Source organism: Urocitellus parryii, chromosome 9 (assembly GCF_045843805.1).
Source record: "Urocitellus parryii isolate mUroPar1 chromosome 9, mUroPar1.hap1, whole genome shotgun sequence".
Lineage (NCBI taxonomy): Eukaryota > Metazoa > Chordata > Mammalia > Rodentia > Sciuridae > Urocitellus > Urocitellus parryii.
Genome location: NC_135539.1, coordinates 22,671,311 through 22,684,769, shown reverse-complemented (window position 1 = coordinate 22,684,769; position 13,459 = coordinate 22,671,311). Strand labels below are relative to the sequence as shown.

At 42.1% G+C, this 13,459-nt stretch overlaps 1 protein-coding gene and 1 non-coding gene across 4 annotated transcripts in view; one reads left to right on the top strand and one right to left on the bottom strand.

Moving 5' to 3' along the window:
* The window catches only part of Tpst1 (tyrosylprotein sulfotransferase 1), a 112,687-nt gene that overhangs the window by 34,389 nt on the left and 64,839 nt on the right, over positions 1-13,459 (bottom strand). For all 3 annotated transcript variants that reach the window (XR_003301836.2, XM_026400469.2, XM_026400468.2), the window contains one exon: positions 24-222. Coding sequence is in view for 2 of the 3 variants with exons in the window: in XM_026400469.2 (XP_026256254.1) it covers positions 24-222 (199 nt within the window). In the remaining variant the exon portion in view is untranslated. The remainder of the gene's footprint in view (positions 1-23; positions 223-13,459) is intronic.
* LOC144257062 (U6 spliceosomal RNA) lies at positions 9,361-9,467 on the top strand. Its single transcript, XR_013344373.1, has one exon. It is a non-coding gene; the product is annotated as a U6 spliceosomal RNA (small nuclear RNA).

The following is a 13,459-nucleotide window of genomic DNA, read 5'->3' as shown; positions in this document are numbered from 1 at the left end:
GTTGCTCTGGGGCACTCACTCACCCTTCTGGTGTTCTCAAGGATCCGGGGGTCCGGCTTCCCGTAGTTGGGTGGGTTGGCATAAGGGTCATATCCCAATTTGGCAAGCATGGGTGCAATCGCTGCCATATCTTGTAAGACATCTGGAGGAATCTTCCCCACCCATTTTGACAGAGCTCCCACATTGACTGGCTTGATGACTTGGTCTGTAGATCTCTCCACTCTGAAAACAATGCAATAAATACTTGCTTTAAATTTTTAAAATGTTAAAAAACACTAAATTATTTTTGATGACTTATAACTTAAAACTCTGAATTATTTTTGATAAAAATTATAATTGGATTATAAAGCAATTGCAAAGGAGGGTACTAATAAGGTTTAAATCTATTTACCAGACTTTTTAAAAAATAATTTAAGTTGGACAGTGATTACTGGCAACCTTAGTTTCTAGAAGCAGGGAAAAGGGTCAGGCTGAAAACATCTGTATAAACTGTGTTGACACATTGATCACAGCATGGGAGGGTAACAAAGGTAAGTCCTCTCAGAAAAACTGTCAACTTACTTGAAATGCATTAAAAAATGGGACTGATGGACGACTAGAGAGAGGGACAGAGATGGACAGGTATGTAATAAAGCAAACAGTAAAACGTTAACTGTAGAATCTTGCTGGTGGGCATGATTCTTGCGATTTCTTCTGCATGTTTGAAATTTTCTTAATAAAACACTGGGGGGGGGGGGGACCATGAAGCATAAACCATTAAGAACGCAAAATACCCACTTGTTCTATCTTTCTGTTGACTTCCCAAAGACTCCTATTTTCTACAGAAAAAGTGCTGCTTATGATTTTCAGTATCACAGAATTAAGACTACAGGACAATGTGTTCTGAATCTCGACCTGGAGATTACACCACCTTTGACCAAATGCCTAATGACCTTAAGATATGACATAGGGGCTGGGGATGTGGCTCAAGCGGTAGCGCGCTCGCCTGGCATTCGCGGGGCACTGGGTTCAATCCTCAACACCACATAAAAATAAAATAAAGATATTGTGTCCACCTAAAAAAACTAAAATAAATAAATATTTAAGGAAAAAAAGATATGACATAAATGAAATGACATCTGGGGTCCTACGGAAGTGCTCAGGAGTTTTATACCCTAACACACAGAAGCCACTCAAATCTAGCAAAGGTAAACGCTCTTTTCCTTGAGGCATCTGACTCCTCACTGCAGAGCTCATCACTGGATGAGGGTCTTTCAAAGACTCCGCTCAGGACAGATGTGCAGCAGGGTGGCTCCTCCCTGGGGGTCTGGCACCACCACTCAAACTTGCCTACTGTTCTACACCACATTCTTTCCCCTCAAGTTTTCTCAAGGATTCAACTTACGCACTTTCACCCTGTACAAGCCCCCGCCCCCCACCCCCACAGTATCACCCCTAAACATCATTGCTGGACATTCTTAACCCAGGTAAAGAGTACCTGGTTTTCCAGGACAGATGCAATTGGTAACAACTGCCCAGCCTCATCATGAGCAGCACTGTGGTAAAGTACACTGTCCTGCCCATGTAGGCTTCCTGTGTCTCAGCAGCAGGCCAGTCCAGTCTTGATAAACAACCCCACCAGAGACTGCGATGGGATGAGGAGAGCAGGGCCACTCCCCAGCTACCTCCAGTCCACATGCCGTACCCTCCTCATGGAGAGGACCACTTTCTCCTGCCTGCTACCATGACCTGAGTTCCCCTCTACCACTGAAAAAGCCCTCTGCTTGCACATCAATAGTGGTTTCCTTTTGGCTTATCTGCCGGGTTTCTGTTCTCTCAAAAGGGCTCAGGGATCACTCCAGGTAAACTGGGCTAAGTGGACTGTGCAAAATAACCACACAAGAGATACAAATACCTTTTTATTTGGGGTAGCTGTGACGGCTCCTCTGAAAGAGAGAGAGCGAGAGCATGCGCTGACCCCTTTTATCAAGGAGAAGCTATTCAAATGAGGCAAGGGGTCAGGTTTCAGGGGGCTGAGTCTATCTTCATGATGTCCACTGTCAACAGGTTGACTGACACCTGGGTAGGCCACACCCAAGAGCACAGTAAGAGAAGGGGACACACAGGCACTTCCATGGAAGATTCTATTCTAAACAGGGCAAGGGGTTATATTACAAAGAAACAGGTGAGCATAGCTTCACCCATGGGGTTGTAGCAAGACACACCCACGCACGAGACACCGACCCTCGAACCCAAAAAGAGTGGGGAAAGCTCTAACACATTTCTGTGACTGAGCGCCTCAGCACCCAGCCGGGGAGTGTAACTCAGTCACGTGCAAGGTTGGTCTCCCACATTTATCCATCACCCCACAGGATACAGGAGGGTCTGTGTCTTAGTAATCTCACCATCATCTACACCTAGTACATTAACATATGATGGATGTTCAATAAATCTGTATCAAGTAAATGACTGAAGCTTTTCATAGAAAAAAGCATGTTATAGCAGCTTATACAAATGGGCACAAGAGATTCAAGTATCATGCCTTGGTAAGACCATGGCTAAGGATGAGTAAGAGAGACACTAAGAGCATCCAGTGCTGACCTCTGTGTGCACATGGGCTTTAGAGAATGGGGGTCATGTCTGCAGAGACTTAAAGAACAAACAAACAAACAAAAATACTCTAGAAGGAAAAGAAAGGCTTGTAGGACACAAAGAGTGACATTTTCTGTCCATCTAAGTCAGGCATGGGGTATATATATCTAATTTAATCCTTACAACCACCCAGGAGAGGGAGGTGACCAATATTTACTTTACAATGGGTAAGCAAGTGATTTGCCCAGGGTCACCTGCTCTGGGAATAAATGAGCTGGGTGAGCCCACAGTGTCTGCCTCTCCAGTGTCTCTCACTGCCACCTCCTCACCATCTGCACGCTTACCTCCTGTGCCTTCTTGAAAGCCCTGCCCTCCATCTGATGTAGCACAGATAGACAGGGCTTGACCGTTCCAGTTTACTGTAGATACAACAGGTACATACAGCGCTGCACTGGAGGTTTGACAATGCACTCACCAAAGCATGTTGTGGGGCATTTACTGAGGTCCACGGGTAATTCCTACCATGACTGATGTCAGCTGCTAATATGACCTTGCTCACTGCAGAACTGGGAAGAGATGCACAAAATGGGCCTCTGAACTGGGAAGAGCCAATCTCCATCAGGTAGACCCTTGGATAGCTAGGGCCATAATCTCTTGAGTCCAAACTCTGAATCCAAAAAGCTCCGAAAACATCTTCCTATAACTCATTTGACAGCAAAATGTAAACAAACCAAAAGGATTAGTCTGTTCCACTGGACACACACACCCTGGGATGTGTTTGCCATGGAGGGCTGGCATGGTAAGTGGATGATGTGTTACACATACCTTTTAAGATCCAAACAACTTCTGAAGTCTGAGATGCATCTGTGAAGGCACCAAGGTCCCACACAATCTGGTGTGCCTTGAGTGGAAGGTGGCTGTACCTAGATGATGGTGGGAAAACCAAGGGTCCTAACTGAGGGCGGGTCTGATTGCATGATGACAATCACCATTCAGCGCTGACAACTGCAAGAAGACTGAAGGAGGAGGCCTGCCGGTTCAGGAAAACAGTAACGATGCTGTGTCTGATTCATTTATATTTTGAAAGAGTCAAGAAACACTTAAGGCTTCCACCAGACCAAAAGAAATAGAAATTAAATTCCAAAGATTATTTTAAAAACTGATAAGCCTTAGCCACCAAGTGGATATGGCAGTGCAGAGAAGAGGAGGCTCTGGTGAGCTTGCTTTCTGGCCTGGAGGCTTGGGTGGACAGTATTGACGGGCATTAGGACAGAGCATGTGGAGGAAAGCACAGGAGTGTTTTTATGTTGCTGCTTCGTTTTGTTTGAGCTATACAGAACAAAGAAAATGACCAGAAAGTTATCAGAATTCTGGGGGAAACTGGAGTTGCCTGGAACGTAGCAGCATGGGCCCAGCAAACACTACCTGCTACAACTCCACACCAACGCAGCACGGCTCTGCAGATCAGATATTGAAGCCCAGCCTGAGACACACAGGACATCAGAATGAATGACCCTGGAAAGGCTTCTGCTACATAGCACCGAGTCAGGAAAGGTGCCACCGTGAATGCCCCCGGGAGGCACACGGCAAGGCCTGCTGCCTGTCATCGGAGCAGCGGAAATGGCAGTGCACATTTCTAAGCATGAATCAAGCCCAGTATGTTCTAAATACCCATCGTGTGTCCGGGTGTTAAAGTAATAAGCACGCAAAAATGACTGCAGCCCATGGGCCTCCTCTCAAGAAGCTCAGAATCAAAAAGCAGCAGCTCAGAATCCAGTGAGACCACCATGCACACAAGATCAAAGTGCAGCAGCTGGACACAGGGCTGTGAGGACACCTGTGGGGACAGGCCTTCTGCTGCAGTCAGGCAGCCCCCAACAGCTAAGGTGCGACTGGCAGGCCAGGTCCTGGGTCAAAGCCAGTTCCATGGACTGCGTTTATTTGGCCTGCAGGCTGAGGATGACATTTATATTCTAAACAGTTTTTTTAAAAATCAGGTAATATTTCATAAGACATGACAATCTCATCGAATTCCAATTTTAACACTTGTAAAATTTCATTATAACACAGCAAGATCTGCCATTTACATATTGTCTATGATGCTCTTCTGAGGCAAGGGCAGAGCTGAGTAGCTGAGGTGAAGACCACACAGTGTTCAAACCTGAAATACTGACTAGTCCACTACAGACAGTTTTAAGGCTGATCTAAGGCTGCATCACAAGGGAATTCAGGGTTTCTGTGGGGGGGGGGGTGTCTTCCTGGCACAAGGCTCACTACAACTCTCTGCACAGAAGAATCTGGCCAGTGTGGAGGACTGCATATAAATAAATAAAATAAAGGTCCAGTGACAACTTAAAAAAATTAAAAAATAAAATAAAATAAAAAGGGCTGGGGATGTGGCTCAGTGGTTAAGCAGCCCTGGGTTTAAAATCCTCAAAACCAAAACCAAAAACAAAAACAAAAAAACTTTTAAGAGTGGCTTTTTTGTTCTATATCTGATCTCTCACCCTGCCTATCTTCTCACAAGTTCTAGGTACTTAGTTTTCTTTTTTCAAAGCGTAGTGAGTAGAGTACAGACCTAGAAATTGGGCCTGTAGAATCCAGCTTTGTTACCTAAGAAACATTGATCCTCAGAGATTGGGGATAAAGATCACTAACAGGGACAGTTTCAAAAAATTTTCAAAAGCAGGATAAGCTAACTAACAAGTCTGTCCTGCTGCCAACGCCATGTACGTGAAATTGTACCACAACAGGCAGCCTGTTTCTGTCTGCACTGTCTATGGAAGAGCCTGCTCTACAAGAGATCATGGCTGAAAAGCCAAGAGCACCTGGCCCTTTATAGGCCAGGGTGTCCGCCTTGTTCAGAAGAAAACAGTTATCAGAGGAGAAGGGTCCTGGTTTCAGACAGCATAATTTGCTTCTCTAGACAATGACCTGCAAACAGAGCTCATTAGATCTCCCCAGCTCCTTCAGCTTTCCAGAAATGAACCAACCCTCAGGCTTCAAGTGCCCTAGAGATGAACTAGTTAGGATTCTGGCACCCTCCACCTCCCTGGAGCCTCATATCACTGTGAGTGACTGGTATACTTCAGAACCAGGGCCTCAACCAGCACGGCCAGGCATCTGACTCAGCAGGTCCCCCACTGCAGGTGTCCAGGCTTTGCTGCTCTCCTGCAAGGATCAGGGCCAGTGCCACGGCCTAGAATAGCCATGGTGACCACATCCTCCACGACATTTACTTTAAGCATAATTGAACATGACAGCCAGGCTCTCTGCCAAGCCACAGGTGTAAGTCAAACCACACAGAAACTACCACAGGAAAAAACATCCTCTGCACTAAAGCATCCACAGGGATGGAAAAGCAACAGGAATGAGAAGGAATGCACTAGGCATGGCGAGCCCAGCCCAGTGACGCTCAGGAGGGAGGTTCTCCAAAGTCTCCTCTGCAGAGCTCCCACCTTGGAAAACGCTCAGACTCTGTCCGGGGAAATAGGACTTTAAAATGTGATGGCACTTCCACTTTATAAGAACGTGTTACACATGTACTGCATGTGCACACAGAACCACACAGACTGCTGACAGGGCAGTGGCTACGTGTGGCTTTGTTTCCTAACCTCTTAGGTTTCAAGTCACCCACTGACCAGTTTTTGCTTTTGCTGCCTGTGAATCTGGTGTCAAATTCAAAAAGTTGTAATGCAGACCAGCACCACGAAATGTTCCCGTTTCCTTTCAGCAACTCCCCAGTTTCAGTTCCTACCTTGAATCTTTCTCTGTTCTGAGTTGCCCTTGGTGCACGGTATGAGACACCAGTCTGATTTCATCCTGTGCATCTAGGAATACAGGTTTGCCAGTGACAGTTATTCAAGAGACTGTCCTGTCCGCAGTGTGGCTCTTGGCACCTATGCTGAAGATCCACTGACATAATGCAAGGTCTACATCTGGATGCCCGCCCCATCCTGCTGGCAGTATGTCTGTTTTTATGCCAGCCTATTCTGTCCTGGCCACCTGAGCTTTGCAGAACATGCTGATATTAGTTGGTGCTCATGATTGCTGTCTTTAGTCTTTTGTGGTTCTACATGAGTTTTTGGACTGCTTTTGAGTTTTCGTTGGTGTGTTCATTTTTGTACTGGAGATTGAACCCAGGGGTGCTCTACCACCGAGCCAGATCCCCAGCCCCTGTTATTTTTCATTTGAGACAGGGTCTCACTAAGTTGCCAAATCTGTGTAGTCTTCCTGCCCCAGCCCTGCCCAGCAGGGGGAGCACTGGAACTACAGGCATGTGCCACCAACACCCAGTTTCCAGTGCAATTCAACCTTGCACATGACTGGGTCACACTCCTTGGCTGGGTGCTGAGGTGCTCATTCACAGAAATGTGACAGAGCTTTCCCCACCCTTCTTGGGTTCGAGGGTCGGTGTCTCGTGCATGGGTGTGTCTTGCTACAGCCCCATGGGTGAAGCTATGCTCACCTGTTCCGTTGTAATATAACCCCTTTTTAGGGGTTTAGGATAGAATCTTCCATGGAAGTGCCTTATGTGTGTCCCCTTCTCTTACTGTGCCCTTGGGTGTGGCCTACCCAGGTGTCAGTCAACCTGTTGACAGTGGACATCATGAAGATAGACTCAGCCCCCTGAAACCTGACCCCTTGTCTCATTTGAATAGCTTCTCCTCCATAAACCGTGCTCTCGCTCTCTCTCTTTCTGGGGACCCTTAAGGTCAGAAGAGCCATCATAGCTACCCCAAAGAAAAAGGTATTTGTGTCTCTTGTGTGGTTATTTTGTGCAGCCCAGTTAGCCTAGTTCAACTGGAGTGACCCCTGAGCCTTTTAGGCGTGAGAACAGAAACCCGGCAATTGGCGCCCAATGTGGGGCAAAAGGTCTGAGTCTTTAAGCCCCCGGGACAAAAGCAACAAATGCTGGCTCCTAAGGGAACGCCAATTTAAATATTAAAGGAAGTTAATGAGCTTGGTAATTCTCTCTAGAAGTTAAGTATGCTTAGGACTGCAGAGTATTGTGGGCTGAATTGTAGAAAGTAAGGAAAATCTGTGACATTAAAATTTTTAATATTGGGGTATAATCTAGAGACTCTAAATAAAAATAGTTATTAAGATGATTAGTGGGCTGTGTTGTTAAGTCCTCTCCATGGAAAGAGCGCTTTTGTGGATTTTTAGAAATTGTTTTTATAAATCTTTATAAAAGATTTTTTGGGGGGTTGGGATTATGGCTCAGCGGTAGAGTGCTTGCCTAGCACGGGCAGGACCCGGGTTCGATCCTCAGCACCACATAAAAATAAAGGCATTGTGTTACATCCATCTACACCTAAAAAATAAATATAAAAAAATTCTTAAAAAATTTTTTTTGGCCTTTATGTTTTACATGTTTGCAATATGAGAGTGACAAAAGGGAGAGAAAATGTTGTGATGTTTACCTGGAAAGAAATAAGTTTCAATTTTCTATTGTTTTCATCAATACTCAGAAAGTTTGTACTGACCTCTTTGCTACATGATTGTCCTATGAATCAGAATGGCTGTAACTCAGCCACTGGGGACAAGAGACTTTAGCCACTGCTGCTTGCTGCAGCTCGATAAGGGGTCCTAGCCCCAGTGGCCAGAAGTGCCTTTAACCCTTAAATGACTTGACCTGAATGCCAAACACAGACTAACTTAAGATCTGATGGTAACGCTGGCATCTGCTGCTAAAAAACTTTTGGAGCACCCACGTGCCACAGAAAAAAGTGCAGGATGCCGGAGTACACAAGCTGCAAATGCAGGTCGCAGACACAAAGCAAGCTGCTACGGCCATAGGATCTTGGCGGGGGGGAGGGGGGGGATGGGGGGGATACAAACAAAACCAAATAAAATGCAATTGGTTAGGAAAATTCTTGGGGAACTTTTGCTCCGACAATAGGCAGTGGACTCCATGTTGTTTGCATCACCATGGTAACCATGAGATGCCAGTCTGGAGGAGCAGACTTCCTGGTCCCACCTCCCACATTTTCACGGGCTTCTGATTGGTTCTTCCACAGTCACTCAGACAGGACTTCTGGTCCCGCCTTCCAGCTGCTAACTTGTACTTACTGTTTCAGATTGTTACCAGAGCTGCTCAGAGCCTGTATTTTAAAGAATGCTTTTACCTGTAAATGCTAACGAAAGATCTTTTTCAGACAAAATTTAATTCCACAGTGTTCTACATTGCAGCCTTAAATTTAAGTTAGTTCTGAGTTAAATAACCTGACTTTTTTTATAGTTGTGTTAATAAATAATGTTCTATTGATAAGAGACATCAAACATGCTTGTTTGTATTTAACTTTAATTTTGGAGGTTATGGGGATACATTTGCTCGCCACAGGAACAAAGCCGGCAATGTTCCTGTGATGAACAAAAAATCCTTATTCTCATTCCTGACTATAAAAAATAAATATGTATACACCAGGATCTTATTTCAGTGATATCACATAAAAGAGTGTACTCCTAGGTAAAAATAAATGGAAATGGATCCAAATATTTTAAGAACCACGTGGTTACATAAAGTTAATACAATTATAAATTATGCCCTTATTTTTAATATATATTTTTCTGGGTATTCAGATAACCTATATTTGTTAATCTATAAAATAATTAGCACATGTCTAATTGTTTAGTTAATATATATTTGCCTAATTGTTTTTCTTCAACAGAAAACCCATAATTTATATGTTTTATATGTACATTTATCAGGTACTCTGCCTTTCAGTTATAGATATTTGAGATAAATGTATTTACTATAAATTTGCATTTAAAAAATACAATCTTGTGCTCGCTTCGGCAGCACATATACTAAAATTGGAACGATACAGAGAAGATTAGCATGGCCCCTGCGCAAGGATGACACGCAAATTCGTGAAGCGTTCCATATTTTTAAAAAAATAAATATAAAAAAAATAAAAAATACAATCTTCAAGTAATTTCTAATTCTCAAGTTATTGTACAAACTCATAAGATGATAAACAAATATAATTCTGTCTACAAAATATCTAAGGATTTTAACTATATTTTCTTTTTTTTTAAATATTTATTTATTTTTTCTTAGTTCTCGGCGGACACAACATCTTTGTATGTGGTGCTGAGGATCGAACCCAGGCCGCACGCTCGCTAGGCAAGCGCGCTACCGCTTGAGCCACATCCCCAGCCCTTAACTATATTTTCACTGATATTTCTTATCAAAGTACAATAATTTGTTTATAAATTCTAAAGTTTTCAAAAATTGTTTCAATGTATAACTAGAAAAAAAATTCTAAAACAAAAAGATGCTTCAACAAAGAGAAAGCACACATTGGTTCCTAAAAACAAAACAAAACAAAACAAAAAATCATCTTTAGGTAAAATAAGGTCTTTATATTTTAAATTTTAATGATAAAAATATTTTCCTAAATAAAAAGATTTTTATATTATTATCTAAACAGATGATATAAAAAGTTAAAACAATTAAAAAAGAGAGTTATATGTACTGAACTGACTATAATTTAGTTATATGTACTGAACTGACAGTTAATTTTAACTGATTAATTCAAGGATATTTCAGGCTATTTTCCTAATTTGACTAAGCTGATTTGAGCTAAGATTTTGTCCATATTTTGACATGATAAAACCTATTAAAATGTTAAGTTTATTTCTTTAAAGAAAGGTCTTTATTGTCAAATGATTCTTGCTGTTTAAGACAAAGATTAATTTTGGTAAATAAATTCACATAATTGATTAAACACTAAGTATATTAAACTGCTAACTTAGACCCCAATTTTGACAATTGTCCTATAAGACTAAATTTGATTGATTCTAATACACTAAGATACTGTTAATTTTTACATATTTTGTTTGTTAAATAATTGTAAATTAAAAAAAATTTATTAGGACTGAGGTTCTCCAAATTAAAGTCGTATGTTAATTTTTAACAATAAAGGTTACAGACTTTAAAAATTCATTGATATTATGTAAGTTCTCTGACTGGACCTATTATCTATAAAAGTATTTTAAGATTTATATAATGCTCCCTACACTAAAAGATAATCTTAATCATACTTTTTTAAAGGCAATTAAGAGATACCTATTTAAAAGATAATATTATAAAATATAGAGATATTTTGAAACCTTCTCTCAAAAAGAGATTGAGGGTTCTTTCTAAATTGTTAGGATGGATTGACAGGTCTATATTAAAAAATTATAATAACCACCCTAAGATACCATCTCATTCCAGTAAGACTGGCAGCAATTCTGAAGTCAAACAACAAGTGCTGGCGAGGATGTGGGGAAAAGGGTACTCTTGTACATTGCTGGTGGGACTGCAAATTGGTGCGGCCAATTTGGAAAGCAGTATGGAGATTCCTGGGAAAGCTGGGAATGGAACCACCATTTGACCCAGCTATTGCCCTTCTCGGACTATTCCCTGAAGACCTTAAAAGAACGTACTACAGGGATACTGCCACATTGATGTTCATAGCAACACAATTCACAATAGTTAGACTGTGGAACCAACCCAGATGCCCTTCAATAGATGAATGGATAAAAAAAAAAAGGCATTTATACACCATGGAGTATTACACAGCACTAAAAAATGACAAAATCATGGAATTTGCAGGGAAATGGATGGCACTGGAGCAGATTATGCTAAGTGAAGCTAGCCAATCCCTAAAAAACAAATGCCAAATGTCTTCTTTGATATAATGAGAGCAACTAAGAACAGAGCAGGGAGGAAGAGCAGGAGGAAAAGATTAACATTAAACAGAGACATGAGGTGGGAGGGAAAGGGAGAGAAAAGGGAAATTGCATGGAAATGGAAGGAGACCCTCATTGTTATACAAAATTACATATAAGAGGTTGTGAGGGGAATGGGAAAATAAACAAGGAGAGAAATGAATTACAGTAGATGGGGTAGAGAGAGAAGATGGGAGAGGGGGGATAGTAGAGGATAGGAAAGGTAGCAGAATACAACAGTTACTAATATGGCATTATGTAAAAATGTGGATGTGTAACCGATGTGATTCTGCAATCTGTATTTGGGGTAAAAATGGGAGTTCATAACCCACTTGAATCTAATGTATGAAATATGATATGTCAAGAGCTTCGTAATGTTTTGAACAACCAATAAAAAAAAAGAAAGCCTTGTGGCCAAGGTAAAAAAAATTATAATAATCAGTAAAAGGTAAATCTATTCTTATCATTTAAATACCTGTATTATTATCTATAACTTAAACTAATGATACTATGACTTATGCCAAGCCTTTACTCAATTTTATTAAATAAAAAAAGGGGGATTACAGGACCCCAAAGATGCACACTAGATTTTACAAATATTTTAAAGTTTTTTCTTAAATTGTAATATTTTCTTTAATTGTAATATTGAGTCTTAATGTTACTGAACATGATTCAGTGAATTAAATCAGATATCAAAGGAGAGTTTAAACCCGTCATCATGATAATGACTGAGAAACCTGGCACAGTAAGGTCGATTTCCAGCTACAGAGTTTATAGCCATGCAGCTTCACGAGCTTGTCAGGTAAGTAAAAATAATGAAAAGACTTGTATGGACCCATTTTCCAGGTCCACCTTTAATGTGTCTTGCTGTGTGGACTGGAAAGTCCACCCATGAAACTAGATTAATTGTCCTGACTGTAATGGTCAGTTTACCTATATATTGATTCTGTGGTAAACAGACTGTCTGGAAGTATCTTTTGAGAAAAAGAGAGTGTTGAAATAACGGATTGTTCCACATCCATATGGATGGTGGCTATGGACCAAATGTAAGTAACACCAACTAAGGGCCAGTTCTGTATGAGGGATCTGCCTTGAGTCTTAGCACTGCTCTCCTCTTCATCTATCTGTGTCTATTGGCTTTGTCACAATATTACTGTTTGTCTGTGGCCTTTCTCCTTCTTTCCTGAAAGCAGCCTCACCAGCCCAGTGCTGTGAGCTGGACCTTCCACGGAGAAGAAACCTGAGTTTTCTGATCCTAAGGTAAATGCTGGTGTGGAGGCCACGGGGGCATTATCTACCAAGGAGACAGACAGCCCTCTCGGGGACAATGCCTTGCACACTCCACATCACCCTGTTTGGTCCCGGAGGATGGCTGCTTAGTCAATGATTCCTCAAGGGAGGGACAACCTAAGACAGGCACAGTCACGGAGGGGCCATCAGGAGAAAACTTGGGGCCAACAGAGGTGAGGCACAGAATCTCACCCCCCCACCTGTGCAAAGTCTTAATTCTTCTCCCCTTTTGAGAGAGGTCTCCTGCCCCATGGCTGCTTTATCCCCACGTCCAGCTCTGATCAGAACCCAAGTGACAGAGACCTAGTCAACAGCGACTGACTGCATGCTCACACAGCAGGAAACAAATGCAGCTACAGGAATGGGCCAGTCTGGAGGCTTTTCTCTTTCTTGGTTCTTCCACTTTTTTTTTCTATGCTTTTCCCTTTTTCCTTCTTCTCTCATCATGGTTCTCCTTTGGAAACAAATTTAATAAAAGGGGAGGACATGTTGGAATAGCCTTCAGTTGCAACAGCTACGAACATTTAGTGTGGTTACATTAGGCAGAAGATGATTGGCTTATGGATATTATCTTGCTTATGTATGATTGACGGGCACGCCCCACTCAAACCCTATAACAGTTGTGTGCATTCCAAAAAGAAACCGAGCTACTGGACGTCGACTTGAGGTTTGTCACCAGCCAGTTATCACCAGCTCCCATGACTGAGGTAGCTGAACAACTAACTGACCACACCAGTGACAGGAACATACTCGAGACAGCAGATGAGAAACCCAAGCCAGTCAATTATGCTGGACTTAGTGACATTTACATATTTGGACAATTGTTGGAAATATTATTAAAATAGATTTTTCGGGCTGGGGATGTGGCTCAAGC